This window comes from Motacilla alba, chromosome 6 (genome assembly GCF_015832195.1).
Source record: "Motacilla alba alba isolate MOTALB_02 chromosome 6, Motacilla_alba_V1.0_pri, whole genome shotgun sequence".
In the NCBI taxonomy this organism is placed as follows: domain Eukaryota; kingdom Metazoa; phylum Chordata; class Aves; order Passeriformes; family Motacillidae; genus Motacilla; species Motacilla alba.
The window spans coordinates 34710786-34738285 of NC_052021.1; the positions used below are offsets into that span (position 1 = coordinate 34710786).

The following is a 27500-nucleotide window of genomic DNA, read 5'->3' on the forward strand; positions in this document are numbered from 1 at the left end:
AGAGAAATTTATATTATTTATATGGAACAGAACAAACCAATTTACAAGAAAGGCACTTAAGTGGGGAGCTTATTTATTAATGAGTGTAGTACACAAGCTAATGGGGTTGTAATGCAGATGCACCTAAAGCTCGGAGGACAGCGGTCTCCAGGCACTCTGCTTCAGAGAGAGGAGGGAAAGCAGGCTGGGAAAATACTCCTGCCCCATTCCAGATGGAGTTCTGTAAAGCAGTTTTGTCTGTCTCGTCTTAGCAGGGTGGTCTGTCCCCAGCTCTCCCATCACAGGGCGTTTTGGAGTAGCAATGAGATTGGACAAGAGGGGTGGGATGAATGGGAATGGCTTCAGGCTGAAGGAAGGTGGATTTTGATGGGATGTGAGGAAGGAATTCCTGGCTGTGAGGATGGCAGGCCCTGGCACAGGGTGCCCAGAGCAGCTGGGGCTACCCCTGGATCCCTGGCCAGGCTGGACATTGGATCCCTGGCCAGGCTGCCCCTGGATCCCAAGGCCAGGCTGGACATTGGATCCCTGGCCAGGCTGCCCCTGGATCCCAAGGCCAGGCTGGATGGGGCTGGGAGCACCTGGGACAGTGGGAGGTGTCCCTGCCGTGGCAGGGCTGAAATGAGATGAGCTTTAAGGTCCCTTCCTACCCAAACCATCCCAGGATTCTGATGTGGCAGTGCCAGGGCTGTAAATCCCTAGATCCCACTTCATCCTGTGCAAGGAGGTCCAGGTGTGATTTTTAAGGTCACAGCAACTCTGCACCCCAGGGCAGCACCTCTGCACGGGGAAGTTCCAAAACCCCTGGATCCAGCAGTGAGGCATCCCCCTGGGTCCAGAGGCTGGTGGGAAGATGGGAGAAGCAAGAGCCGTGCTGTGGCCAGGCTGGTGCATGAGGGGCAGGGTGTGTTTAAATCACAGTTCCTATGCTCAGCCTTTAACAAGCTCCTTCTGAGGTGGCAGTTTATAGACTCCTATTTCAGTTCATTATAACAGCGCTTTTTGAAACAGTATTTTTATTGGTTTTATTGATGTGCCCTGCTGGCTTTCCAATCCAGCATTGGGTCCTGCTTGGTAACCTGAGAGAAAAGCTTTTCCTCCTGGATGCAGAGGATGCAGGGATGGCCTGTGGCAGGGGAGGGCTCTCTTGGTACCTGCAGAAGGGCCCCTCCTGCCAGAGCCTGCCCAGAGCTGACCGAGGCACTGTGGGGTGTTGGGAAGAGCAAGCTCCAGTCAGTTTGATCCAAATGAGGGAAAATGCTCTTTAGTCTTTGTTCTCCTCACTGTTGTATTTTTGTGGTTGAGGCCAAATTGCTGAGAGGTACAGCCAGTTCTTGGCTGGGTGATGCCATTTTGGGAGAGATCCTGCTGATGCGCATGGTAGCAGCCTCAAAGCCCTGCAGAAAGGCTCTGGAGATCTCTGTTAACTATGCTGTTTTAATTTGGAAGTATTAGTTTTTCTGAGGTGCTCTAAGGTGTCCCCCGAGTCTTCTGTTCTCCAGGTGAACAGCCCCAGCTCTCCCAGCCTGGCTCCAGAGCAGAGGGGCTCCAGCCCTGGAGCATCTTTGTGGCCTCTGGACTCACTTCAGCAGGAGATGCTCAGGGGTCACAGACTTTACACCCACACTGGGAACTCGCTTTGAAAAACGTCCTGGCAAGTTGAATTCTTAACAGGTTCCTGATTTATCTGTATCTTAATTCATTTTAATAGGCTGGAGGATCTGCAGGTGCTGTTGATTATAATTCTTGGTGCTCACTGTCATCGGAATTCATGCACTGACTCACGTCAAGGTGGACATCCAAAGTCAGGGCCCAGTTCCAATAATTCAGCCTTAAGTTTTTGTCCTTCAGTGTCCCCGTGCACCAGATCAGAGACCTGGGTCTTGCAGTGTAAGGGTTGTAATGTGTATTTTAACTCCCTTAGGCTTGGTGGATTTTTTTTAAAATCCATGCATAATTGGGATTATATCTATCTGAGATATGTAGAAAAAAATGCAAATTTGACTTCAGATACCAGTTAGCAATTGGGTTATCACTGCGAGGCAGAGTGCTGAGTAGGGCTGGTGGGTCTGTGGCCATTGCAGAGGGCTGGGGATGGTGGTGGATGCCCAAAAGCAGCCTTGCAGAGGGCTGGGGATGGGGATCAGTCCCCAAAAGCAGCCTTGCAGAGGGCTGGGGGTGGTGATGAATCCCCAAAAGCAGCCTTGCAGAGGGCTGGGGATGGGGATCAGTCCCCAAAAGCAGCCTTGCAGAGGGCTGGGGGTGGTGATGAATCCCCAAAAGCAGCCTTGCAGAGGGCTGGGGTGGTGATCAGTCCCTAAAAGCAGCATTGCAGAGGGCTGGGGATGGTGGTGGATCCCCAAAAGCAGCATTGCAGAGGGCTGGGGATGGTGATGAATCCCCAAAAGCAGCCTGGCAGAGGGCTGGGGATGGTGATCAGTCCCCAAAGCAGCCTGGCAGAGGGCTGGGGATGGTGGTGGATCCCCAAAAGCAGCATTGCAGAGGGCTGGGGATGGTGATCAGTCCCCAAAAGCAGCCTTGCAGTGGGCTGAGGATGGTGGTCAGTCCCCAAAAGCAGCCTGGCAGAGGGCTGGGGATGGTGATCAGTCCCCAAAGCAGCGTTGCAGAGGGCTGGGGATGGGGATCAGTCCCCAAAAGCAGCCTTGCAGTGGGCTGAGGATGGTGGTCAGTCCCCAAAAGCAGCCTTGCAGTGGGCTGGGGATGGGGATCAGTCCCCAAAAGCAGCCTTGCAGTGGGCTGGGGATGGTGGTCAGTCCCCAAAAGCAGCGGGGCCGGCGGCGCAGCGCAGGGAGTGCGGTGTGCGGTTTGAGGGTCCCCTGCAGCCAGCCCTAACACAGTTAATTGCCTGTGATAAAACCGACCTCCCGGGTCTGATGGGAGACTTCTTTTATATAAGAAAAAATGTTTTGTAACAATTTCTTGTAAGAGCTAAAATTAACTGACTTTCTTTTAACCTAATTAAAGCTGGAGCTGATGGTATCACCTATGCTTAATGTTGCCGAACATCTCGGGCAGTGTGCTGTGCTTGGAACTTGGCTCCAGCTCTGCTTCCTGCTCTAAAACATTCCATGTGAAGCATCTGCTCGGTTGTTGCTTCAGGGTGTGCTCGATCTCCCCCGTTCTCAATCTAGAACAGGGTGGTCCTTCCCAACACAGAAGATGCACAGAAAATGGGCTTTTTTTATCTTTTCGGCGAATTCTCCAGTCGTTCTGCTGCCAAACCTGCTGATTTGAAACGGAAATCTTTGTGAGGAGGTCACTCTGATATTAGGGATATTCGTGCTCTCTCAGTAGGGCCCAGCTGTTGGTGTTTGAAGGGTTTCATTGATGGAGGGGAGTGGGTCTCTCTGGGGAAGGTCTCTGAGCTGACAGAGCTCCCGGCGCTGATGAGCACCAGAGCTGACTGTGGCTGTCTTGGCCTGGATGATTCCTGCTAGCACAGATGGGGTACAAACGTGCAGGATGAAATCTGGAGAGGCCAGGAGTCAGTCTGGAAAAGCTGTGGGTGGGAAACAGGAAGAAAGCAGTGCTGGAATGGGCGACCAGTGCGGAGGTGGAGCAGGAAATCTTCAGCAGAGCAGTAAGGTCACACTGAGAGTCCAGAACACGTGAGGTCAGCAGGGTGGTGGTGGCAGAGCTTTAAAGGTGGCCAAGGAGAGGACTGTGGACAGGAGTGAGGGGAAAAGGGGAATGGCTCCAAACTGCCAAAGGGCAGGGATAGATGGAATATTGGGGAGAAATTCTTCCTGTGAGGGTGGTGAGGCCATGGCACAGAGCAGCTGGGGCTGCCCCTGGATCCCTGGCAGTGCCCAAGGCCAGGCTGGACATTGGGGTTTGGAGCTCCTGGGACAGGGGAAGGTGTCCCTGCCCATGGCAGGGGTGGCACAAGATTATGTTTAATGTCCTTCCAACCCGAAGCAGTCTGGGATTGAGGGAAGGAGGGTGGCATGGAGCAGACAGCAAAGGGCACTGGGAGGCACAGGGGAGGATTGAGGTTGTTGAAGAACCAGAACTTTCCAGCTGGCTGTTGCTTTAACAGAGATCTTTGCTCCTAGTGGGATTCCCTGCTGTGAAAACACAAGAAATGCTCAGGGAAAGGGAGCCAAGCCCACACACACAGAGCATTGTTTTCCTCGGACGTGTTTCAGGTGCTCCTCGGGAAGTCACCGCCGTGGTCTCGCAGTGCCACATCCCAGGGCAGGATCTTGTTTGAAATCTGTGTCTCCCTGTATAGGATTCCAATCAAAACTTTAATGGTGCAGGGCAGTGAGTAGCATTTAATGACCTTCAGTGCTATCACTTGAGTCTTTTGGGCATTGACATTGATTTTCCTTATCTTGGCATGTGGAGACAGGAGTCTCACTCCATCCTTTGAACTGTTTGCTGGTGCACACCAGGAGCAGGGAATAAGCAGGGAGCAGCTTTGCGGGGATCATGGGCTTGGGCAAGCCCAGTTTGCCCCCAGATTTAATGTCAATAATTGCAAAAGTTGGGGAAAAAAATGACACTATTTGGGTATCTTTGTATTTACTCAAAGGTGTGTTTATTTATTACTTAGTGTATCAATAATTTAATCTGTTAATGAATTATGTGATTAATTATAATTTATTTGTTATATTGTTTATTTGGAATTTATATTGTGTAAATGATGCTCAAATCTCTGTGCAGGTGCTTCTTTCCCAGGGTTAAAGAGAGGATGCAGAATTTCTCACCAGTTAGATCTGTAACAGCTTGCATCCTCCAGAACAGATAAAAACAGAATAAGGAAAACATTGCACAGGTTGTATGACAAGGGCTAAGTCTGACTCAGCTCCAATTTCTTGTGTTCTTCCCTAAATGCATCAATTTTTTTCTTAATAGGTCTTAAAAGGAGCGGTGTCGAGGCTGTTCTCCAGGAATTGGGGGTTATTGCTGTTTATTGCAGCTCTCATCCCTTTTTTAATCTCTCCCTCCCATCACAGAGCCACTTCATTTATAAGCAGCTAAATTAAACTATGTCAGGATGTGCTTGGCCATGAATTTTAAACCTAAAAAGGCGCTTTGTTCGTTGCTTCAGTTGTGGGGAAGAAATGCAGCAGAGCCACCCGGCTATTTGAACTCTTTATTTGCCACATTTACAATATTAATAACACTGTTTCCAGAAGTTGTCACATCAAGTAAAAGATCTTCATTCCGGGCTGTCTTTTGGGGCCAAATAGAGACTGGATGCATGCATTTAATAAATTGTAGTCTCAAGTAGTCATTTTGGTAAATAATTAGCTTGGGTGGAAGAATAAGTTAGCATATTGTATGCATCTAATGCTGCAAATGTACACCCAGCAAACTTTGCTATTAATCAACAGTCAAGCACTGTAAGTTGGGTCTCATACATAATGAATTGTCCTGAAACCTCCTGGGCTTCATTGATAGAAAAATAAGAGAAAACACCAGTGTAGTAAGCTTTGGAATAAAATTTAACGAGATTGCTCTGCATCCCGTAATCGGTTTGGAGTCATTAGAGACCAGATAACTCAGCTGCAGTTTTGGGGTGGCTTTAGCCTTCATCTATCAAAGAAAGGCTGCTTAGGTGACATTTAGGTGTGGATAAAATACATTTTTAGTTCATTTCACAATGAAGGCTCCAGTAAAAACGTCGACTCACTCTGTGTTGTTGTGGAACAAGTCATGCTGCCTCACTAAGTCCCATTTTAATGTTAATTTTTGTGTGCTAATCATCACTGATCCTTCCATCTGAAAGGTAACACAGCAGCTATTTCTCCAAAAGAAAATTAGTTTGGTAAGATAAGCACAGATCTATATAATTGTAAGAAAAGGACAGCTTTCAGTTTTCAGATAGTGCAACTTTTTTCTGTTATGAATTCAGGTGTGTGAGAGTTGTGTGACAACTTTTCTTCAGTCATTTGCTGATCAAACAAAAAAAAATGTCATTAAAAAAACAATCATTCTAAAATTATTCTGGCCCCTCATATGTATTTTATGGCAAGAGTTACCATTCAGGTTCTAGAGGATCCAGGACAGTGACTTCTCCTGCAAATGTAAACATTTACTCTGGTTTAGGAGCTCTGTTATTTATTTTTTTACATATCTATATAGATATATATCTATCTCTCTCTATATATGTATAGATATGTATAGATATCTATAGATAAAACTTATATAAATATTAAGAATTATCTGTACTAATGACACTCATGGAGCTCTGTACCAACAGTCACCAGGCTCTTCACACCACTGGGGAAGAGAATCACAAAAAAAAAAAAAAAAAACCAAAAAAAAAAGGTAAAATTACAAAATTTTAAATTATGAAATATTACCTAAAAATTAAAAATTTAGAATTTATAATGTAATCTGAGTCTGCCCACATATATCAATGGCACTTTGTTGACTCCAGGCTAGGAGGAGTTGCAATCTTTATTTCGTTGAGGAGCTTTTTTCATTTCTGTCTTAAACAAAAAAAAAAAAAAAACAAAAACAAAAACCAAAAAAAAAAAAGTTGAAACTTTTAAGATTGGAGTAAAGGGATCTCTTCACTGGCTCAGTTTCTAGACCTCTCCTTAAGCAAACCACTGGAAGGTGAGGTGCTTTTCCAGGGATGAAACACTCAGGTGTGTGAAGCAGTGGAACTGGCGTTTTGGATGTTAGATTCAACCAATCAATTGTATTTTAAATACACAAATATTTTATAAATAGACATCTATTTTATAAATACATTATGGGAGCTGCTAGGGCATTCTCCTAGTATTTATTTATGCTAAGGAAGCTGCCAGCTCCTGGCTTTCCCCCAGGGAATGTGCCAGCATAGCTGTGTTACATCCCCTTCCTTTCAGCACAGCTCGAGTCCACCTTGCTTCCCTTAACTTCCTGAAGGACTGAGGCGAAAAGCAGCTCAGAAATAAATAATGAGCATCCTGCCACTTCAGGACGAGGCTCCTCCCAGCATTTCTCTGGTTCCCATCATGGCTGAGCTATTTGGGATGATCCCGAAGCCAACCCGGTGCTTACATGTTTATTTTGGAAGCGCCTTAGAAACTCCCAGTTCTTGGCAGTGGCTTTGGAAGGAGCCTGTTAAACTGAAACAGGTGCTGCTGCTTTCCTCCCCCTCTGCTGGAAGCAGCTTCTCCTTCCTTTCATCCCACACAGAGGTGAGGAGGGCTGTGGGAACCCAGGACATCCTTCTGGATGCCCTGGATGGCCAGAGCCGCTGGCAGGGGGCTCTGAGACCCTGGCAGCAGCCAAAGACACACGTGGGGTTTTGATCTTAGCCCGTGGAGCAAATCACCAACTCTGTATGAAGAATCACAAGCCACACACACAAGTTCAGGTATTGCAGTAGAAGTAGTCACGAAGTGAAAGGAAGGATTTTTGAGTGCTGTACAAGGGGGTTTTAAGCCTTGTACACAGGGGTCCAAGTTTTGTACATGGGGGTCAGGGGTTCTAAGATGGAGGGATTTGGGTGCGCCCTGTCCTCCTCCTTTCTCCTTCCCAGCCTCCATGTCTTTGGTGATGTTGGCACTCACAGATTGGTTTAGAGTAGAAAGTCACCATTCAATATAGATGATGGGCATTGGGGAAAAAGAATAAACATGGAACACGGAATGTGTGATATAAAAGATGGCAGCAGCCCCTGGGAGGGCAGTGTGCCTTTGTCTGAGCTGCTGAACGGGCCACAGCAGCTCAGGAGAAGAATCTTTTTAGATAACCAACAATAAACAACCTTGAGAACAGACAACAGAGGACTGCTGAGTCTTTCTTCGAAGGCACGGGTTGGAGGAGAGACTTTTCCATCTTTCGGGGTCACCCCAATCCGGGGCATGAAACCCCACAACTGGCACCCAACGTAAGGCACGAAACCCCACAGAGGGCGGGAGCAGCGGGGCTGGGATGGAGCTTTGGGAAGGCCCTCTCGGCCGCAGGAGCCAGCTGCCCCCACGGGCTGGGGCAGGCTCTGGGAAGGGCTGGAATGGAAAGGAATGGCTGGGATGGCAGGGGGAATGGTGTGCAATAGCTGTGGGGTGTGAAAACCCTAATCCTGGGTTCCCACCTTGGGATTGGTCTGGGGCTCTCTTGGGCGTCACCACCACGGGCTGGAGATGTGCAGCAGCAGCCTGGAAAAAGGCTCCTTGTGAGACTCATCCAACTGGGAAAAATACACATTTCTTCCTAGATGTCTTTAGGTAGCTTAAAATGAGCTTTTATTTCTGATTGGGGAGTTTGTAGTTGTGATGAAGCATCCCACTGTAAAGCCATGTTGGTCGTGTGAATATCCATTTACCCCAAATATCCCCAAAAAGTTAAGGCAGACGTGTGACACTGCTGATGTATTAGAGGGCACCACCTTACTGCAAACAAAAAACTTCTAGGTCAAAATAAAACAAAAAAATTCTAGGTCAAAATAAAACTAAACTAAACTAAACTAAACTAAACTAAACTAAACTAAACTAAAATAAAATAAAATAAAATAAAATAAAATAAAATATTAAGTGCACTCTAAACCCCAACAGCAACAATTGGTTGTTGACCAGGTAAAAATACAAAACTCTCCACTTTGAATTTTTTGGGATGCCAGGCAGCACCCAGCATAATTCAGGAATGAAAGACAAGTGCAGTGAACCACTCTGATGAAAGTGGAAGTGATTTAAACAATATTGATGTGGTTTAAATAAATGTTTCTCATGATTACAGCCCCTCTGAAAAAAAAAAAAAAAAAACAGTCATTGGCATTTTTTAAGGAAAAATAAAAAATGTTTTCCAGGGCGAAAACAAAGCGGTCAGATTTCTTACATCTTACATCATTTGTTTAGGGTTTGGGGTTTTTTATTTTTCAATGAACACACACATGTTATTTTCCTGTATAAAAGTAAAAGTGCATCTTGTTGATCACAAGTTTAGGACCTAAACTTTCCATGGTCAAAGCAGTGAAAGGCCACTTTGGCCAGCACCCTGTGTGCTGCTGGTGCCTCTGTGATCCTTTCCTTGGGGGTCACCCAGGGCAGGACATTAGGAAACGCCCTTTTTTCTTCTTCATTCCCAAAGTTCAGGCCCAGGTAGTTCATATGGCTCTCAGGTGTGTGTTTTTTCTCTAAATTTCAGCTTGTTCCTGTCCATCTTGACTCAGAGGTGCTCAAAGATCCATGCCTGGAGTAGGGAGTTGAGAAACCTTCCAAGAAACCTGACCCTGAGCAGAGGGATTTCCTTCCAGGGGGGGAATTTCCCATGATGTAACTCCTCTGCTCTTCTTACCAATGTTTTCAGACCACTTGGACTCTGCTCTTTGAAAGGTACTTAAGGCTTTGAAGCCTGAGAAAATCCTTTAAAAGGCAGCTGGTGCTTTCAGCGGGATATTTAATGCCGAGGTAGTTTGTGGAAGTTCTGCTATGCAAGTTTGGAGAGGGAAAGGGGAGGAGGGAAGGGCAGGGAGGGGAGGGGGGGCAGCAGAAGACACCCATGCATGAGTTATGTGCCTTCTTTTTCTTTATTAAAGCTGTCAAATTCCCAGGAATAGCTGTTGCCATCTCTAGCCAAGCAAAATTAATGTGAAGGTTTTCCTTTTTTTTTTTTCCAACTCCCTGCCAGTTTGAAGCTCTGGCTGTGTGTGTTGGCACGCGGAGCGTGTGTCCTGCAGGAAAAGAAGTCAGTGCATTCCTGGAGAGCAAATTCATTTCTGCCCTGCAAAGCCTTCCCTTTCCTGGCCGGGGAGGTGGCAGGTGTTGGGAAAGCCTCTGGTGTTGAATTGCTGGGAGAACGGCCCCACCAAAAACATCTGGAGATGTTCAGCAGCGGCAGGGCACTGCGATTAAAAGCAGCAATTAAAAAGAAAATTAAAAATAAATTCTCTCCAAACACTCCTGCCAGGGGGCACCTGGAGAAGTGAGGAACGTGTGTGTGATGGTTTGGCTCGGAATGGAACCTCAAATCCCCCCCAGTGCCACCCCTGCCATGGCAGGGACACCTCCCACTGTCCCAGCTGCTCCAGCCCCAGTGTCCAGCCTGGCCTGGGGCACTGCCAGGGATCCAGGGGCAGCCCCAGCTGCTCTGGGCACCCTGTGCCAGGGCTGCCCACCCTGCCAGGGACAATTCCAAATTCCCAATCTCCCATCCAGCCCTGCCCTCTGGCAGTGGGAGCCATTCCCTGTGTGCTGTCCCCCCATCCTTGTCCCCAGCCCCTCTGCAGCTCTCCTGGAGCCCCTTTAGTCACTGGGACGTGCTCCCAGAGTCTCCCTGGCTGCTCCCCACTTGTTTTGGGGGTGACTGATGGGTTGGCTGCCCTTGGGCTGGTCCCTGTCTGCAGCTGGAGGCAGAGCCCTGAGCTGCTGCTCCCAGAGCCGTGAGGAGATGGAGTTTTTCTGGTTTATTGGTGACATTACAGCCCAAATTATTTCCAGACTCCCAAGAATGGGAAACAGGATGATGTGAAAAACATAAGGAGACCGTAGCTTTGAGCACTCTTCGTGCTCTTCTGGATAAATGGAGCAGAAAAGCCTCCCCACTTCTGTGCCAGGTTCCAGAGGAGTTGTTGTTATTATATTCTCTCATTATTATTTTGTTGTAGCTCTAACATTTCATAGTAAAACAGAGCCATATTCTGCTGGGTTGTACCTGTGTGAAATAATGGATTATCCGTGGTGTTGGGAGCTTGGTTTGAAGTCCATGCCATGGGGATTTGGGCACAAAAGTTTGTGCATGGATTCTCATACTTTTTCTTTTAGCAAAGATATTATTAATCAGAAAAACGGCATAAAGTAGACACCAGGTTTAAAAAGCAACTTGATCCTACTTCACATACATAAAGTCAAAAGCATCAATTTGATAAATAAATGGAAAGAGAGATAAAATTGCACTTACCTCCTACCAAAGGGGATGCAAAGCTGGTTCTGCAGATTTGCTTTGCCCCTGCTCCAAGCTGTGGACTCTGTGCAGCTGCTGGAGTGCTTTATTGTCCTTCTCCACGTCCCTCCACTTCCCCAGCAGTAGCTAGGGGGCCTTGAGTGGTTCACTGTGGTATTTTTGGGGTTCCCCAGCAGTAGCTAGGGGGCCTTGAGTGGTTCACTGTGGTATTTTTGGGGTTCCCCAGCAGTAGTTAGGGGGCCTTGAGTGGTTCACTGTGGTATTTTTGGGGTTCCCCAGCAGTAGTTAGGGGGCCTTGAGTGGTTCACTGTGGTATTTTCGGGGTTCCCCAGATGGAGGAGGATTGATGAATCTGACTCCATGTTCTTGGAAGGCTAATTTATTATTTTATGATACTATATTATATTAAAGGATACTATACTAAACTGTACTAAAGAATAGAGAAAGGATACAGACAGAAGGCTAAAAGATACTAATGACAAACTCGTGACTCCTTCCAGAGTCCTGACACAGCCTGACAGGGATTGGGCATTTAGTAAAAACAATTCACATCAAACCAATAAACAACCACCTGTGGGTAAACAATCTCCAAACCACATTCCAAAGCAGCAAAACACAGGAGAAGCAAATGAGATAATTCTTGTTTTCCTTTTTCTCTGAGGCTTCTCGGCTTCCCAGGAGAAGAATCCTGGGCAAGGGGATTTTTCCAGAAAGTATGACAGTGACAGTTCCCAATGAATCAGGAGCTGAGGCAGGGCTGGGGGCATGGCAGAGCCTTGGCTCAGGCACCAGGCTGAGGGCTGAGCTGCTGAGGGTGGCCGTGCCCCAGCCCTGGGCACATCCCTGATCCCATCCAGGCTCCTCTGGTGATCCCAGCTGGGTCAGGCTCTGCAGACCCTGGGTCTCTCTGCACAGCTGTCCCGTGGTGAAAGCAGAGCCAGGCTCTTTATTCTGTTCCTGCAACATCCCTTGGTTCATTTGCTTTGGCTTTTTGCTCTGAGGAGTCTCACAAGATCCTGTCCCCTCCTCACAGCACGCTCAGGAGTCGGGGTTGGTTTGCTCTGTCCCTGTACCTGGCTGGCACAATCACTCTGGTTCTCTTCCCTTGTCTCAGGTTCACATGTATTTTGATGTTGCCACAGTTTTCTCTTCATTTTCCTGGTTCGGGGCACATCCAAGCTCTCACCAAAGACTCTGCTGTTGTGGTCAAACACTGAGGAACTTGTGGCTTTGTTTCCAGCTGGGAGAAAAAGCTGCCAGCATCAGGAAACCTTTGGGTGGCCCCTCAGTGGTGGTGAGGGTTCTGGTTTTGAGGAGATTGCTGGCAGGGGTTGCTGTTCTGGCATCACCCTTGATGTTGTCCCCATCATTTCCCATGGATGCACTGTGTGTTTACTGCTGTCCTCACACAGGTCTCTGCAGTTCTGAGGGACTCCCCCACCACACCCCAGCCTTGGGGAGCACCAGGAGAGCACCCCCACCCCCTTCCCAGCACTGCCCTGCACCCCTGAAAACATCCAGCTTGGAAACACAGCTGGATACGTGCAAATCCAGGGCTCCCTTTGTCACCGCTCTCCTCCACACCTTGCTCTTCCAGAGGAAAAGAAAGAAGAAGGAGCAGGGGAAGGAGCACATTTTTATTTACAGGTGCTTTCTGTTCGCTCACTTTGCTCCTCAGCCCCTGCAAGCACGAGCTGCCACTGAAAATCAAATGAATTCTCAATTGCTTCCTTCCAATTCAATCAGGGGAGGGAAGCAGAGACCTGCCACGGCGCTGGAGGAAGCAGGGAGCTGCTTCCTTCCCTCCTTCCCCAGGGATGGCCTGGGGACAAGGGACTGCACCCCCAGGGGACGCGGAGGAGGAGCCTCACCTCCGTCCCCCCTGGAAGCACAAGGATGTGTCACCCACCGTGGCTTGGGTGGTGTTCCTGCTCCCTGACATTTCCCTCGTGGCTGTCCCCTCGTTCCAGTCTTCCATGGGTTTTCTGACGGGTTCACAGCACTGTGCCATCTCTGCGTTTGTAGGGCTGATGAGGGTGAGGTTTTGTCACTGCTGTGAAGAATCCCTTCACTTTTCTCTGAGAAGGAAAAAGGTCTGACTCCAGAGTAAATGTTTTGATTTTGCTGATACAGAGAGTGTGAATCCTCGGTTTTATCACAGCATCACAGAGTTGTTTTGCGTGGAAGGGACCTTCAAGCCCCCGTGTTGTTCCACTCAAGGGACCAGGGGGAATTGTGGGAATCCATAAAATCAGAGGGTTTTGGTAAAGCTGCAAAAGGCAGGCCTCAGAGACAGCAGAACTGTGATTGGAGCTGAGCAGTAGCCATGAGATTGGTCAGCAGAAAAATTATGTAAGTAGAAGAGTAAGGACAAATAGAACAATGGTCTGTGTATTAATGCTTGTCTAGAATAACTCCCTCAGCTGCAGAAAAGTCTTATCTAGAGAGATGTTAGGAAGTTCTAAGCTTAATAGTGGAGCTCTGTGCATTGTGTTTGAAGGCTCACAAGCAGGTGTTGTATTCTAAATAAGCAAGCATTGTTTAACCAAAGGTACTTGTGCTTATAGTGGTTGGATGGAACCACTGTCATTGTGCTTTTGCTTTGTGTGATTGGCCAAAAAGCTTTCAAAGTGAGCTGTAACATTAAATTCTTGGTCTGCTGCCTGGATGTGAGCTGCTGGCATCTTCCCATTGTCATAACCAGGTAATGAGAGTGATGCTGGAAAATCAGACAGCTCAAGGCAGGTTCCCAGCAGTCCCGTCCCGTTGGAGATTTGTACACAGCCCCCAGCTGGTGATATCCCTTCACTTTTCTCTAAGAAGAAAGGTCTGACTCCAGATTAAATGTTTTGAGGTTTTTGTTTTGCTGATACAGAGAGTGTGAATCCTTGGTTTTATCACAGCATCCCAGAGTTGTTTTGCATGGAAGGGACCTTCAAGCCCCCGTGTCGTTCCACTCAAGGGACCGGGTTGTTCAGAGGCCTGTCCAGGCTGCTTTTGTCATTTTCAGCAGTGTAACCTTGCATTTCTCTGTGTCTCAGCAGGGCAGAGTCCTCGGTGGCCTGCGAGGTGTGCGAGGGGGCCGAGGAGATGCCGGAGCCCCTGCAGCAGTGCACGGCCTGGCTCCGAGCCTACTTCTGTGAGCCAGCCACCACAGGGACCCTGCCCGTGCCTGCCTTCCACCACCCCCTGCTCCAGAGAGGTCAGTGCCACCCTCCCTGCCCTGTGCCAGCAGCCAGTGGCCCCCGTCTCCCCCGTCCTTGCTCTGTAACTGTCGTGGTTCAGCTGCTGAGGCTGCAGGGTTGGGCTGTGAGCGCACCTGAAGGGCTGTGAGCTGTGGTGCCACAGACAGCTTCCATGAAAATCCTTTTGCCAGGATTTCCTTCTCCTGAGGAGCTGAGCAGCCTCGAGACAGAAATGTAACCAAGAACTCTCTGCTGCTGTGGGATGCAGCAGCTGCTGCCTTGGTTGGTCCATGGAGGTGTTTCTAATTAATGGCCAATCAAGGATGCAGCTGGCTCAGGCTCTGCTCAGCCACAGCCTTTGTTATTCATTCCTTTCATTTGTGGAAGACTTTGGTCCATCCCTAGGGCACAACCTTCCTCTCAACCCTCTCAGGGCTGAACCCCAAACCAGCAGCTAAAGATCAGCAGTGCTCACACCAAGGAATCCCATTCACAAAGCCAAAAAAAAATACAGGAGCCCATTTAGGAAAACTATGGAAAAAGAAAAAAAAAAGTTTTATTTATATATTTTTAAATATTTTTGTAAAATTTTTTGTTTTATAAAGCACTGAAGAACTTTTAAAAGAGGAAAAATAAGGGTATTTGTTAACAGGGAGCTTCCTGAGGGAAACAATCACCACCCTTGGGAGGGCTCTTCAGGAAGGTTCTTCAGCACCATCCAGGCTCAGAGCCCAGCCAGGAGCTGGGCAGGGCTGGGACGTGGCTGGGGGCTGTGAGCATCACCCGAGGGTCCCTGCAGCACCCTGGCCTTGTGAGGGTGGCCCTGGGGTGCCACTGCTCCTCGGGGGCTCTGGGTGTGACCAGCTGCAGCTGGGCTGCAGGGCAGCGCTCTCCTTTCAGCACGTGCACGTGCAGCTTGTTCTCATTGAGCTCCTTCACTTGCTCCTGGCCTGGCCCAGGTCTGTGTGTGTTTTACTGGTGGAAGGCTCCTACGTCATGGAAACGCTAATGAGGAATTAATTGGCTCAAATCACAACGATGTGAGAGCATTTCTGTCCTCCTGTCACTTTCTCCTACTAATACTTCCATAAAACTGAAAAAATTACGTTGGAAGGAATGTGGAAATAGATGGGAGAAGTTGGAAGGAACTGGTTTTTAAAGTTGTTTAGGAGAAAGGTGATGTGAAAATCAAACTATGATGGACTGCACTTCAGGTTATCTGCACATCAGAATTGCAGTTCTGCTAAATTAGGAATTTGGTATTTATTTGCTTTTACACATTTACATTTGAAAGTGCCTGCTGCTTTCTCCAGGCACTTAAAAACGCAGAACAAACACCAGTGAGAGCTGAGGATCCAAAGCCAGAAAGGCTTTTTCTCATCACTCTGATTTTCTTACATTTCTGTTCAGCCACAGCTTTCCAAGGGGGGCCCTGAGCAGTGTGGGGCAGTGGAAGCTGTCCCTGCCCATGGCAGGGGTGGATTTGGATGAGCTTTCAGGTCCCTCCAGCCCAAACCAGGCTGGAATTCTGTGTTTCCATGATCATCAAAACCTTTGGCCCTTTTCCCCCCTCCCTGTAAGTGTGACCATGTACACTATTGCTCCTTGAGAGAGGATTCAAATTCCATCCTCAAGTGCTTTTGTAATCAGGACTGACTGTTGCATAATTTCTTCCTAATCAGTGCTTACATCAAATTTTATTTTATTTTTCTGCACTAACTTTATCTGGGGACCAGAAGGGTTTTGCTTTTACCAAATAAAAAACATTAAAAAGGTTCCTCATCTAACAAAAAAAATGTGTGAAGTGCTTTTGGGATGAAACGCTTCTCAATTCATGGTCAGTTTTCTGCAGCTGCTTTTGTGCCAGCTTTGAGTACATCATTCCTGGTGGAGAGAAAAATTGTGACAATCAACTCTGACATAACAAAAGCAGAGAGATTTGCAGGTTCAGAAAGTGGAGATGATCTGCTTTATATTCATTAAGAAATTCTATAAAAATTCCGTATCTGCTGTTTCCAGTGGCATCTCCGATATCTTAAATTTTTCCAAAGCGCCTTTCATTTTCTAAATTACTGTCAAACAGGGGAAATGTTTTTAAAAGCACTTAAGATACAAAATCAACCATTCCTCTTGTAACTTGGCATTGGCAAAGGTGGAATCTGAATGTGGAGGCAGGAGGAGAGTCCTGGAATCCCAGAACCAGTTGGGTTGGAAAAGACCTCTAAGATCATCCAGCCCGAGCCTTCCCAGCCCCAGCACCATCCTCAGCACTAATCCACGTCCCCAAGTGCCACATCCACGTGGTTTTTGAATATTCACAGGGATGGTGACCCCACCACTGCCCTGGACAGGCTGTGCCAAGGCTGGACAGCTTTTCCATGAGGAAATTTTCCCTATCCTCCAATCTAAACCTGCCTGGTGCAGTTTGAGGCCATTTCCCCAAACGCTGTCCCTGGGAGCAGAGAACCCCCACCTGACTCCTTGTCAGGGATTTGTGGAGAGGGAAATTTGGGTTTCCCAACACCTCCAGGACTTCTCCCCTTCCTGCCTCTCCAGCTTGTATGCAGCCAATCTATTTATTTTCAAACATAATTGACAGTGTGGAGCATCATTTCACTAGTCCACGTCATGGGCAGCATTCCGTGTGGAATTCACTGGGCAGAGTCAGGCTCTCCCACTCCTCTGGTGGGACATCTCAGAAAAGCCCCGATGGGAAATGGTTCATGGCTCTCCGTGCAGCCTGGTCCTTGGCTGCCTTTTGTGTGAAGGGAAAATGGGGCTCTTCTTGTTTTGAGGGCTGGGGTGGGGATTTTGGGTCTGGGACAAGGGGAAGGTGACGCTGGCTCGGCCACGCCTGAATTTCCTGCCCTCGCTTTGTGCTGCTGTGGGGCACAGGGGTGGCACAGGGTGGCACAGGGTGGCACTGGGGTGGCTGTGCTGTGTTTGCAGTGGCAGGGTGGCACAGGGGTGGCTGTGCTCTGTGTTTGCAGTGGCACAGGGTGGCTGTGGTCTGTGTTTGCAGTGGCACAGGGTGGCACAGGGGTGGCTGTGCTCTGTGTTTGCAGTGGCACAGGGTGGCACAGGGGTGGCTGTGCTCTGTGTTTGCAGTGGCACAGGGTGGCACAGGGCTGGCTGTGCTATGTGTTTGCAGTGACAGGGTGGCACAGGGGTGGCTGTGCTCTGTGTTTGCAGTGGCAGGGTGGCACAGGGGTGGCTGTGCTCTGTGTTTGCAGTGACAGGGTGGCTGTGGTCTGTGTTTGCAGTGGCACAGGGTGGCACAGGGCTGGCTGTGCTCTGTGTTTGCAGTGGCACAGGGTGGCACAGGGTGGCACAGGGCTGGCTGTGCTCTGTGTTTGCAGTGGCACAGGGTGGCACAGGGCTGGCTGTGCTCTGTGTTTGCAGTGGCACAGGGTGGCACAGGGCTGGCTGTGCTCTGTGTTTGCAGTGGCACAGGGTGGCACAGGGGTGGCTGTGCTGTGTGTTTGCAGTGGCAGGGTGGCACAGGGTGGCACAGGGCTGGCTGTGCTGTGTTCACAGTGGCAGGGTGGCACAGGGGTGGCTGTGCTGTGTGTTTGCAGTGGCAGGGTGGCACAGGGTGGCACAGGGGTGGCTGTGCTGTGTTTGCAGTGGCAGGGTGGCACAGGGTGGCACAGGGGTGGCTGTGCTCTGTGTTTGCAGTGGCACAGGGCTGGCTGTGCTGTGTGTTGCAGACCAGATGGCTCATTAGAGCACAGGCCAGAGGAAATTGGAGACACACCAGAGTTTTCGTTTGCCCTGTGACGAGCAGCAGCCCTGGGGCTCTGCTCCTTGCTGCCACGCTGTCCTCACGGGATGAGCCCTCTGGATTCCTGAGGGTGCAGTTCCTCCATCCAGTCCCTGTCCTGAGGGTGCAGGCCTGGAGCAAAGCCGAGCTCTTCCCTCAGTCCAGCTCAGTCCTCCTGATCCTGTTCCTCACCTGAGCTGTGAATTCCTGTCAGGCTGAGAGGTGTGGAAGAGGCATTAGGGGCATTGATGGTTTTAAACTGAAGGAGGGTCAGTTTACGTTGGATTTTGGGCAGGAATTGTCCCCGGGAGGGTTGGGAGGGGCTGGGATGGAATTGCCAGAGCAGCTGGGGCTGCCCCTGGATCCAGGCTGGACACTGGGGCTGGAGCACCTGGGCCAGTGGGAGGTGTCAGGAACACGATGGACTCTAAGGTCCCTTCCAGCCCAAACCATCCCATGATTCTGGCACGTTCCGAGCCAAAGGCAGAGCCCAGCTGTGCAGAAGGATCCAGGAGGAGCAGCTGAGGATGGAGAGCAGGGAGGAGAGCCGTGCAGCTGCGATCCCCCCGTGCATGGTGTAGGTTATTCATCCGAGAGGGGATATTGATGAAACACCTCCTACCTAACGGGAGCCTTCAAAGGAGCTGGGAGCAGCTCCATTCTCCCGCCCGGCTGACGTAGCCAGGCCTGTAATCAATAATTACCCTGTGATTTCCTGCTCCTCCAGACACTGACGCTGCCCAGGGGTGCTGGGAGCACGGGGAAATGCCAGCTCTGGGATGAGGAACCTCCTCCCTTTGTGCCACCCCCGTGGAGTCAGAGTCACCCCTGGGCTCACCCTGCTCCTGGGGGCTGGGGGGACTGTGGGATGTCCCCCCCTGGGAAGCTCCCATGGAGAAAACCCTTCCATAGCACATCCTGAGTACTCTGCACCCTTCCAGGAGCTGCACTAATAACTCTCTTACTCATTTTGCACTTTCCAAACTATAAAAAACTCCCAGCTTGCAGCAAATTGAGAAAGAAAAGTAAATTTTTCTGTATTTTCTGATTGTGACTCAGCAAAGGCCAGAGTGTATTTTTTTTATTCTTTTTGTGGTCAGAACATTTAAATCACAGGATTGTGGGGCTGTTGATTTGTCTGCTTATGAGATGACAAATTCAACATTGTGCTTACATTTAAAAGGGATGTCAGGGGCTGTGCTGCTCACCTTAATTATGGTGTCCTGAGAGTAAATTTTTCCCACGTACAATTAATCCATCGACTTTTTCAATACATAAAAATTATTTCAATAATAAAAGCATTTACATTATTAAAATGAATTGCAGATCTCTTTTCCCTTCCTTTAAATTACAGTAAAAAATATTGCAAGAATAATTGACTTGGTTGAGATATTGTCAAGTAAAGCTGGAAGGTTTGAATCTTCAGCTGCCACTTTGTGGATAAACTGCAACATTTTTTAATGCATATTTCCATGTTTCAGGCATGCACATGTTCGGGTTCAGGGTCTTTAGGCAGTCCTGTGGTGACCTTTGTGTTCTGGTGTCATTAAGTTGAGACTCATGATCAGATTTTGCTTCAAGGAGCAGTCCCTGGGACTTCCTTCCTTTATCTTAGAGATATCAATAAGATAAGATAAGATATAGATAAATAGATATAGATATAGATATAGATATAGATATAGATGTAGATGTAGATGTAGATGTAGATATAGATATAGATATAGATATAGATATAGATATAGATATAGATTTATGGTTAAAGTATAACCATCCTTAACAGGAAAAGCAGCAAATGCAGCCAACAGGGAAACCAGGAGTTCCAGTGTCATCTCCCCATGGTTCCCTTACTTCCAGTAAAAATGGAAAATTCAATTAATTTATCTAGGAAAGTGGGAAGCCAGCAGGTTGTATCAACTACAGACATGGATGGGTGGGAGATGGGGCAGGGATTGTTCCCTGGCAGGGCGGGGAGGGGCTGGGATGGAATTCCCAGAGCAGCTGGGGCTGCCCCTGCATCCCTGGCAGTGCCCAAGGCCAGGCTGGATTTTGGGAGCAGCCTGGGACAGTGGGAGGTGTCCTTGTGTGGATAAACTTTGAGGTCCCTTCCAACCCAACTCGTGGGACTTTGCATTTATATTTTGCAGTCTTGAGCTGCTCTGTTCACTTGCTGAGGAGGCAGCTCTTGCCCTTTCCTAGGCAAATACAAATTGTCATTTTTACCACCGATTTTTGCAGCAATTTGTGAAATTCTCTTAATTTGGTACTAGAGGTTCAATTCATTAAGGGAAAAAAACCTTGATAAATGTTTCTGATTTTCCCTTTCTCAACCCTGCAGCTTCATCAGACATGCAAATACATTTCTATTTAGGCTTTTAGAAAGTGTTAAATATGAAATAATCTGCTCGGAAACGTTCATACTTCACATATCTGGACATGGCAGATTCAAGTGCAGAGAGCTGACAAGCTTTCCTATTCCTGTCTGCCAACTCAAAATTCAAATTCCAGAGACTGGCGTCTTCTTTTATTACCATTTCATGTGAGAGGAGTTTTGATAAGCAGAAAGTCACTGTTTTGTGAGACATTTAATGGATTTTTACAATCCAATACTTTCCTACAATTTTCTGCAAACTGAAATCAATCCTCTCCAACCTTCAAAAATGGAAACAGCAAAACCCCAAAATAGCCCAGTTACTTTTATACCTATAATTCTTTTTCCAGCTCAGTTGGCCCATTGCTTTCTATCAACCATATGTATTTAAAAACAAAACTAAACAAAAAAAAATCAATACAAATGCATTCTGGACAGAAATACCTGCAAAGTTCCTGACCCAATTCCTGTTGAATTCAGACCAAAATTCCCATAATTTCCAGTGGAAGCCGTGTGGTTTTAAGTGTATCTTAAATACTTTTATTGAAGTTCATAGGGTGAATTGTCTGCCAGTTGTGGCCCATTTAGGGCAATTCAGGCCCTGGGAGGTGCAAATTTCCTTTTTGGCAGATGATTGCAGATGTTGATGGGGTTTTGATGGAGCCTTTCAGGGTGTCCATCACTGCTGTGTCCTTGGAAGAGTCTAAGGATGGAGAGAGCAGTGTGTCTGTCCTGTCAGGGGGGAAAGAAGTCAAAAGGTCATTTGTTTTAAAAAAAATAAATTTTAATTTATTTTTAAAAAATTAATTTTTTAAAAAAATAATTGTATTTCCAGTAGGACAGTCCTTTCTTGCCACTATTCTTAACGTGATTACAGGTAGGCCATAATTAGAATGAGGGAGCATTTTGTAAATAGTTTTTTTAAGATAAAAGTGGGTTGAAGATCCACAGCCAGTGCTCACCAGTCAGTGGCAATATTTTCACTTGTTCTCAGAGAATTTGAGGATATTCAGTATTCAAGACTCTGAAACAGCTGCAGAGGTGTGTGGGTCTTATTTTTCCAAATTTTTGGAATATTATCAAATGGAATCAAATTGTTCCAAACTTCTGTTTTGAAAGAAAGGGTTTGTGTTTTGGTGATGGGATACTGGGAAGGAATTCCTGACTGTCAGGGTGGGGAGGGGCTGGGATGGAATTCCCAGAGCAGCTGTGGCTGCCCCTGGATCCCTGGAAGGGTCCAAGGCCAACACCCTAGGATAGGGGAAGGTGTTCCTCCCATGGCAGGGGTGGCACTGGATGGGCTTTGAGGTCCCTTCCAACCCAAACCATTCCATGATTCCATGATAAATATTTGCTCTGAACTGCAGTTGGACCAAAATCAGGGCAGCTTCCCTCTAAAATCAGCAGCTCTAAAAGCCACCTGCGTGTGAGGCTCCTTTATAAAGTGAATTTGCACAAAATCACATCCCTTTTCTCCCCATGAAAGAAAAGGAATCGGTTGACCCTGATCTAAGAAACATTTTGACCAACCCGGTAACTTTTGACATTGCTGCTTGTAGATGAGATTTAGATTAAAAGGTAAGATCTGAAGGTGGAAAAACCCCACCAGTGTAGGAAAATGAGTTTTTTATCCAGAGTCGTGAGCTCATCTTCACCCAGAGCCCCAGACCTCAGCACCTGCTCTCATTGCAGACCTGTGAGGAATAAGTTTAATTTAATTCATTTTTCCTTTGATTTGTTGGCTGGCTCGCCGCACATGCAGCCCCACGTAACCTTTGCACCCCTCCTTAATAAAAACCCATGCAATCAAGATAAAAGGAAAGGATTTTATAAATACAGCCTCCCACACCCGTTTTATTAATGAACTTTCAGGCAAGTTCACTTAAAACCCCTTATTGATAGGAAATACCATCAATACTCATATGCATTTAACCTGTTAGGTGTTTCAGAGGTAATGTGCTTAATGGGACTGTTACTATGGTGAGCACCTCGTTTCTAAGTAATATTGTTAATTTTTTTTCAGGAAATGACAATATAGTGACATTTCTGACAGCCTTTATATTAAGGGCACACAAATAAATTCAACCGAGGAAAAAAATTTTATCATAAAGGTATTTTTCTGCTCCTTGACCTAAGGATGCCCCTTTCTGACCCGTTTGCAAGATGTTTTGCCACATCTCCTGAGCACTTGATTTGCTGACCGTTTTTATTCTGGGGGAAACAAGGTCTCACTTAACTGGAAAAACACACTTCTCACGAGAAATTTGCATCCCGCACTCTTCCCAGGATAAAATATGCAAGAACAACATAAATGGCATACTCCTCTTTTTCCTTTCTTTCTTTTTTCCCCATGAATTGGGCCTTTGATGTTCAAGAGGAGCAAGTATTAAAGGACATCCCTAGAAGGCTGCAGAAATTGTCCCCATTTATGACAAATGTAAAATAGTACAAATCTAGCTGAATGTGATGGTGTCATTAGTTTGTGAATCGCATCCTCGAAAATAACTGTGGAGGAGCCAAATCGGTTTAAAAGAAGATAACAAAATGGTTTAAGCTACTTAGGTTGAATGCCAATTATATTTTAATATTCAACTGAGCATATTTTACTAAGAAAAAAGGCAGCGTCGACGCATGCATAACTCATTGGCAGCGTCGACCAGCTGTGCCACTCTTCTCTTCGAATCACTTTGTGCATTTTAGTAGCATGGTAATTTAGTAGAGAACTACCTGAGTGATGGCATTTTCAATGAGCAGGTAATCTACAGAGAATTTTTATATGGTTATGAGTTCTGTGCTTCAGCCTGGCAACACAAAAATACATCAAGACCAATTACGGTATCAACTTTCAGCGTGATACCCTTGCCACGCAAGTGCATGTATTTCTGCCCCAGGCATTTCAAATTGCATCTAATTTGAAATCTTTGGGGTTTTAATTAAATTTCAGAATATATGGAATTCTTCATTAGTACCTGCTCTGAATAGCAGATTATACTTCTCTCAGTCTCTCGTTAAAGAAGTAGGCTGTGGTAAATAGCGTGTTCAAGAACTGATCATTTGTGGTGCCTGGATATTGGGAACAGAAATAGTGAAATGCAAAATAATATCAAAAAGATTATTAGTCCAGTGAGGGACTCTTGATTTGTATTTTAATGGAATTTTACATTTCTCTTAATGATTTGCAAATTGTCCTCTGATTATAAGATGCATTAAGCTTTTCATTTTAATGGAGAGACACAGCCATTAGCAGAAATTTTTTTTCTGTCTTCTTTTTAGAGTGCTTCCCTGCAGCAGATAAATATTGAAACCATTAACACCTTTTGATGTACTTTATAGTGCTGCAGCTTGGACCAATACATGAATGAACCTCACCCTTTTATATTTTAGCACTTTGCTGGGAGCTCCTGGTTGTCGTTGCGCGGGTGAACAATGACCGGGGCGCTGCGTTCGTTTCCTTATAATTAATGTTCCAAATGTTTCGGGGAGCATCATTCATATTTAATGCCAAAAGAAGTAGTAAAGCCAACAAAAGTCGAGATCTGAAATGCAGATGGAGGGTGCTGTGACCTTAGCTCTGACCATCCTTCCAGGGAGGAGGGTTTGTTAGGGATCCGCGGCGGGCGAGAACACAACCGGCTCCTTTGTTGCAGGCTCCAGAATACACCAGCACTCTTCATTTGTCAATCTGAAAGTCAAATTTCTTCCTTGCTTTCAGCTTAACGTGAACCCTTAATGTTGTATAAACATGTTGTGCCTGTGCTGACTTCATTGGGTTTGGCAGGAGAGCACGGGATGAAGAGCAGCCTCTTTTTTGTGGCGGCTTGCGAAGCGTGAGGAGGATTTTCCTGATGCTGCAGGTTCATGTAAAACAACAGGGCTGCTACATCAGGTAAATGTGTGATTATGAACCTTGCCAACTGAGGGAAATCCCTGTAATATTCTTCAGATGCTTTGGAAAATCAAATCATTCTTTAAGAGGTGCAGGACTGGGGGGTTTCCCCAACCCCACCTGCTTCTTGCCCCCCAAATAACCCAAATTTCTGCCTGTGCCTTGGCAGACTCCTCCTCTCCTGGCAGCTTACCTGTGAGAACTTCCTCCAAGCAAGGCGCTGCTTTTAGGCCTGCCTGTTAATTGAGCAACCTGGAATCTGTGAAATCCCATCAGGGGTCACTGGGAGGACTGCTCCATGTTTGCTTCCAGGATGTCTGTTTAAATAATTTGGATCTCGGGAATTCCAGTTGCAGTTCATTTAAGCAGCGCCGTGTGATGGCACTGGGATCAGTCTGAGGCTGAGTGACTTCATGGGATCACACTTCACCTCTTCCCAGTTGTTTTGTTGGCTGCTTGAATATATACTCCTTAAAAGAAAAACAAAAAAAAAAAGCAAAAACACACCTTAACTTTGAGACTGGAGGCAGAAGATTCTGGGAATCATTTGCTGCTGCTGCATTCTTGGAAGCATGTTGTGGATTAGTGTTTGGAAAGTGCTGTGCACATCTTAGCTCCATCCATTAGGTATTTGTAACTCAATCATAAATTAATACAAGTTTTTAAAAATCAGTACTTTGATACTGGCTTCATCTATATGCAGTGAGGAAATAGTTCCTTTTTATTGCATTTAAGCACTTTAATGAGTATTATTTTTAATGTGCACATTTACAAAGGAACTTATAGAAAGCTGAAGAATTTGCTGTTCCCTTTTTTAGCCCAGCGAGGATCTTACACTTTGTTCACGTAGTGCAGCACATTTGCATTGCATGTTTCATATATTAATTTTCTAGGCCAGGTTATCTTTGGCAACAGGATCTTCACAAAGCATCTGAGGGTGCAGATTTCTTGATCCAGAGTCCTTTGGGAGGGGATATTTGGGGCCGTGCCGAAAAATGAAACGGTAAAAACACCTCATCAGTGTAACTCTGAGTGGAATTACAGAGAAAAACCAATTCTGTGGGAAGCAGGGAAAAGAGAGGAGAGATGCTGGGGCCTCCCAGCCTCCTCTGCCTTGCTGGAGGAGAACACCAGGATACCTGTGCTGAGTAACCCAGTGGGGACCCAGTGTGCTCAAAGCTTTGCAGAGATTTAATGTTTCCTTTCTCCCAAATAACCTGGCTTGGTGTTGCCCTGTTCCCTGAGTGGATGAAAAATAGGTTTTTGGAGGTGCTTGGGGGATGCAAGGGATTCCTTCTGGCTGAATGTCTTGGGTTGGAAGGGAATTTAAAGATCCTCCAGTTCCAAATTTGTGTAACATTCCAAATCTGTAGCACATGATATTGCAGTGTGGGAGAAGAAATCTCCCTGTTCTTGTAAGATGATGAAACAAATTCCAGTTTGCAGCATCAGTTTTACACAAGCTGATGTCAAAACTCATGGATTTATTCCCCTTTTATAGAATCCCAGAATGGATTGGGTGGGAAGGGACCTTTAAGTCCACCCAGTGCCACCCCTGCCATGGCAGGGACACCTCCCACTGTCCCAGGTGCTCCAGCCCCAGTGTCCAGCCTGGCCTGGGGCACTGCCAGGGATCCAGGGGCAGCCCCAGCTGCTCTGGGCACCCTGTGCCAGGGCTGCCCACCCTGCCAGGGAGCAATTCCCAATTCCCAATCTCCCATCCAGCCCTGCCCCTGGCACTGGGAGCCATTCCCTGGGTCCTGTCCCTCCAGGCCTTTTCCAAAGTCCCTCTTCAGCCTCCTTTCCTTTTTCCTTTTTTCCTTTTTCCTTTTTCCTTTCTCCTTTTTCCTTTTTTCCTTTTTTCTTTTTCCTTTCCTTTCCTTTCCTTTCCTTTCCTTTCCTTTCCTTTCCTTTCCTTTCCTTTCCTTTCCTTTCCTTTCCTTTCCTCAGAGCATCTTGGAGCCCTGCAATGATGACCAATAATCTTGTAGGACCTATCTATGAATTTTAGAGCGAATGTCTCACACTTCCTTCATCGTGGTTCTGGATTTTGTGTCCTGAGGTGGGATTTGAGGTTCTTGTTAAGTTCTGTCACTTTATTTCTCCAAATTTGCCCAATTTGTGCTCAATTTTTCTCCCCAGTTTTGCACTCCCGGGTGTTGTTGATGATCCTGACCAAGACCTCAAACCCAAGGTCCTGATGAGTTGGAAATTTTGGAATTAGTGAGCTTATTTATAGGGATGAGTTGGAAATTGTGCTTTATCAAGATGTGTGAGCATTGAATCCTTTGCACTTTGTGTTTTGGGTTCATTAATATTGGAATGACACTTGTAGCCTATCCATAAATCCGGGAGGAGTTTTCTGCAGCACCTCCCTGCTGGTTCCATCTGTGACCCCAGGGTCCTGCCTTCCCATCAGCGTAACCAGGAAACTGCATTTATTCTGATTTATTTATTTATCAGCAAATCCTCTGATTTATTTAGGAACTCTGGGCTGGGTTGGGTGTCTCATTAACAGGACGAGTCAGCCTGTGAGGCTGCTTTTCTGTTGACTTCCAACAATGCAGATTGAGGTAAATTCACTTTAATTTGAGGTAAATTCAGTTTAATTCTGAGGTAAATTCACTTTAATTCTGAGATAAATTCACCTTAATTTCTGTTATTTCCTCTGGAGAAGGACAGGGGTTGCCTTCCCAGGGCTGGCAAAAACAAGAACTCCAAGAAAGGGGGAGAAAAGGAGAGTAGAGGTGGGACCAGGAGGTGCATTCAGTGTACACCACCAGGGATTTCTGGATTTTGGGTCAGGTGCTGGCCATTGGTGGCCTCCTGTCACACAGGGCCACGAGGGAGAGCAGTTCAAGCTCTGTCTGCAAGGTGCAGCTGATGAGGAGAATCCTGAAGCTGCCCAGGTGAAGTTCTTGGTGAGTCCCAGCTCCCTGACAAAGAGGAATAGAGACAAGTCCCTCATTTATTTCTATCTTGAATGGGGAAATAGAAATTTAATTTTCTGGCCCAGTCACTTAGAAATTGCAGCTGAGCTGGTGCGTGGTGTCTCTGGAAGGGCCATTCTGTGTCTGTTCCAGAACAGGAGGAAGGGTTGTGTAGCAGTAAATAATGATAAAATATGGCCACTTAAGCTGAGTTTGCAGTGATGAGGCAGTGGTTGAGTTTCTCTGATCTGCAGGTCTCTTGTATTTATGTCTACAGCAGTTCCTATGTGGATTTCAAATGTCCATAAAGTCAGTGAAAGGTTATTTTTACCTACTTTGCACAATTTCCTGCTCCCAAAATTGACATATTTGAAACAAAGCAAAAAATATTTGCTCCTGGAATGAGATTTTGAATGGGAAATGTTAGCCTGGAGAAGATTTCTGTCCCTGATCATTCAGCCTGGAGTGAAGGCATTGTAGAAATACCAACAGGTCTTTGTCGGTG

General features: G+C 46.8%; 1 protein-coding gene across 5 annotated transcripts in view; it reads left to right on the top strand.

The window, feature by feature from the left end:
- MGMT (O-6-methylguanine-DNA methyltransferase) overlaps positions 1–27500 on the top strand; it is a 124208-nt gene that overhangs the window by 78035 nt on the left and 18673 nt on the right. For 3 of the 5 annotated variants that reach the window (XM_038140433.1, XM_038140435.1, XM_038140437.1), the window contains one exon: positions 13908–14065. In XM_038140433.1, coding sequence (XP_037996361.1) covers positions 13908–14065 — 158 coding nt within the window. Of the gene's footprint in view, positions 1–9018; positions 9297–13904; positions 14066–27500 lie in introns of those variants that run through there. The other 2 variants (XM_038140436.1, XM_038140434.1) reach the window with 2 other exon arrangements.